General features: G+C 40.8%; 1 protein-coding gene across 1 annotated transcript; it reads left to right on the forward strand.

The window, feature by feature from the left end:
- Positions 1-532: 532 nt before the first annotated feature.
- LOC102038304 (germinal-center associated nuclear protein-like) lies at positions 533-3,495 on the forward strand (the record flags this gene model as incomplete). Its single annotated transcript, XM_005431523.1, has 6 exons — positions 533-672; positions 1,057-1,254; positions 1,469-1,737; positions 1,904-2,066; positions 2,624-2,784; positions 3,251-3,495. Coding segments are annotated over 6 exons (1,176 nt in total), but the record flags the coding sequence as incomplete, so codon positions are not given.
- Positions 3,496-3,650: the final 155 nt, after the last annotated feature.

A 3,650-nucleotide genomic window follows, 5' to 3' on the forward strand; every position in this document is an offset into this window, starting at 1 on the left:
CATCCAGTCTGGCCCTGAACACTTCCAGGCGTGGGGCTATTACAGCTTCTCTGAGCAACTTGTACCAGTACCTCTAGTATTTCTCCAAATTCAAACTATTACACAACTGAGAATTATTTCAAGAAATGTCCTTCTGTTTCACAGTGATGATTGTAACACCTTCCATGCTTTTCTTGCAGTTTCAAAACTGATGCTATTTCTAATTTAAGATCTTATTTTTAATGTTGACGGACTTCTTGTCCACTCAATGCAGAATTTTGAATTTACTGTTCCTTAGGACAAAAAACAATGGGTGTCTTTTAAAAGCTTCAGTCTTTTCAGCAAAACTCGCAATATGTGCAATACTTGGACAGGCCTCAGAGTGGGGAGAACCCCCATCCTTGTCCATTTGCGACTAAGCCAAAGTTTGGGTACAGTCTTGCATGCTCAGGGCTGTTTTGGCGCATCAGGGTAATAGCTTATTGTGAAGAAAAAAACCCAAGACCCAAGGGATGCTTAGTGTTTGTTCAATTTTTTCTGTGGTTTTTTTTAGCTCGGATAAAAAGGACTGATCTTGGCAAAGCAAAAACTGTTGTTGGTACTTGCCCAGATATGTGTCCTGAAAAGGAGCGTTACATGAGGGAGACAAGAAACCAGCTCAGCATCTTTGAATTGCTTCTAGGCACTGATAAGGTATGAGATTCCCAGGATATCAGTATGCCTCATGCTCATTAGAGCTGTCAGTATTGTTTAGCTGATTACAGGGGTAATTCTGGTACAGAAATTCTGTAGGCTGTTTAATTATTGCCTTTGAATTCTGGAAAACAAGATTTGCTTTTTCACTATGTCATGTATTTTATTCAGTTATTTAGAACTGTACTTCTAAAGCTGTAATTACATATTATATGTAATTATCTATAGCTATATATTGTCTTAAAGGTTATGAGTTTGAGACTAAGTCAACACTTCAATAGTCAACTCCTTACTGAAGTTAAAGGCATAGGTGGGATGAAATCCTCTTTACTGCTGGGAAGTTGTACATACTTAGGTTTTTATTCTTTTCCTCACCTCTTGCAGGTGGATCATGCAGCAGCAATCAAGGAATATAGCAGGTCTTCAGCAGATCAGGAGGAACCTTTGCCCCATGAACTGAGACCCTCTGAGGTACTGAGCATGACCATGGACTATTTAGTGACAAATATTATGGATCAAGGAGAAGGAAACTACGGAGAATGGTATGATTTTGTCTGGAACAGAACTCGTGGAATAAGAAAGGTAAGCACTGTGGATGGAGGTGTTTGGTGATAAAAAGCAAAAGATCCCATCATGCTGTAAAAAAAGGAAGCAAAAAGCAATAGTTGTTGTAATGTTTTGAATTGCAGAGTGACTCAAAGCACAGTGAAATGGGTTTTCCAGTGGTAATGCCAGATGACTGTGCTGTTCAACTAGTTTAAAAATACATGTAATGTATTCTTTTTCATTCTGTTAGGATATAACCCAGCAACACCTCTGCAACCCGCTGATGGTGTCTCTGATTGAGAAGTGCACTCGCTTTCACATCCACTGTGCTCACCACTTGTGTGAAGAGCCCATGTCCTCCTTTGATGCTAAAATTAACAATGAGAACATGACTAAATGCCTGCAGAGCTTGAAGGAGATGTATCAGGACTTAGCTAACAAGGGGATTTTCTGCAAGAGTGAAGCAGAGTTCCGAGGTTATAATGTCTTGCTGAATCTCAACAAGGGTGATATTCTCAGGTGAGAACAAGACATCATTTGTTTTCTCTCTTTACCTCTGGGAAGAATTTAGAATTAAATTCGGAAAAATTGTAATGCTCTTGGTTTTAATTGTTTGCTGTTGCAGGTTGCTGTTGATTGTTCAGTATTAAAGCAAAAGTTTTGTCCCTGTCTTTTGTCTCCACAGAGAAGTTCAACAATTTCATCCAGAGGTTAGAAACTCACCGGAAGTTAGATTTGCAGTTCAAGCTTTTGCTGCATTAAACAGCAACAATTTTGTGAGGTTTTTCAAGCTTGTGCAAGCAGCTTCCTATCTGAATGCCTGCCTCTTACACTGTTATTTCAACCAGGTGAGGGAAAAACAGATGGATGTTTTTTAAATTATTTAATGAGTAAGACAGTCTGGGATTTGAGGGGAAATCAGCAGAAAATTTAGTAGATATTGAGCCATAAAGATAATATTGTTACTACTTCTTTAGAAGTGTTAAAAAATTTATCAGGACCTTTCTGCTTTGATATGAAAGGCAAATACTGAAATGCTCTTATTTTTTCTTGTAATTGTGTACAAAGAAATATTTCCCTGAAACGCAACTGGGAAGCAGAGAAGCAGGCCTGAGAGTCCTGCAAAGAAATATGAGTCTGCACTTTCAGAAGACCTTGCAAGGTCTTTTCTGCAGAAGAATCACAAAGGGATATGCTCAAAACAAGTATCATGAAAGAGGAACAGAAACTAGAAAGCAAGTGTGTAGAATTTAAAAAGAAGGTTGCAGTTCCTAATAATTGTTTGTGTGGATACTTGATGACAAAGTATTGGTGCATTTAAACATGATTTTCACATTTATGGTACACTTTATGGTTTATTTGGGGTTCTTTCCTAGTAGTTATGTGGCTTTTTCTTTCCCCCCAGATTCGTAAGGATGGTCTCAAATCCCTCAATATTGCCTACACTGTGAGCACCCAGAGAAGTACAGCGTTCCCCTTGGACCACCTCGTCCGCATGCTGCTGTTCAAAGACTGCGAGGAGGCAACTGATTTTATAAGTTATTATGGCCTGAGTGTATCAGATGGGTGAGTGTGGGGAAAGTGATGCCTGGGGGGGGTGAGCCTGATGTCAAGCAGAGGGGATAATGGGGGGGGAGCTGCTCCTGAAGGTTGGAAAGTATGGACCAAGAACAGGGGATAGGTCTCCATAGGAGATAAGGACACAGTTCTGTTTCATGGGAAACTGGCATTATCGTGATGCCTGTAGAGTAGGTTGAAGTTGAACTGTGCAAACCAACTGTTAGAGGATATTGGAGGACAGCAGTTCACAGATAAGTGACTGCCATGAAAATCCATGCATTGTAAGGTGTGTTCATCCAAACTCGGAATTTTGAGAGACTGGGAAAGGAAAAAAAACCCTTGAGGATGCCAGTTAGTCATCTATTCCTGTCAACATTCTCTTTCAAACCAATAAGTTTCAGAATTAAAAGCCTGTAGGTTACCAGAGCTTTGTGGACATATGCCTGGTTGTTACTTTTTTGTTTTTCCCCAGGGGTTACGTGGAGCTGAATCGCTCGGCTTTCCTGGAGCCAGATGGATTACCCAAGCCACGGAAATCCCTGTTTGTCAGCCAGAAGCTCACTGTCTCTGTTGGCGAGGTTGTGAACGGGGGGCCCTTGCCCCCAGTGCCCCACCATGTGCCTGTGTCCAGCTTCAACGGGCAGAATAAATACATTGGTGGAAGCACCTCTGTGGATCAGGCCGGCAGTAGCCAAAAAGCCAGTGTGGAAGCAACAGGTGAGAGCAAACCTGCATTTTAGTTACTGCTCAGATTACATTGTCAAGGCAGAAGCTGTTTGTGGCTCAGAGATTGAAACTGCATGATAATTTAGATGTAGTGAAAGGACTAGAATTTAAATTGCATGAGAATTACAGAATGGTTTGAGTTGGAA

Source organism: Geospiza fortis, unplaced genomic scaffold, assembly GCF_000277835.1.
Source record: "Geospiza fortis unplaced genomic scaffold, GeoFor_1.0 C13862274, whole genome shotgun sequence".
NCBI classification, from domain to species: Eukaryota; Metazoa; Chordata; class Aves; order Passeriformes; family Thraupidae; genus Geospiza; species Geospiza fortis.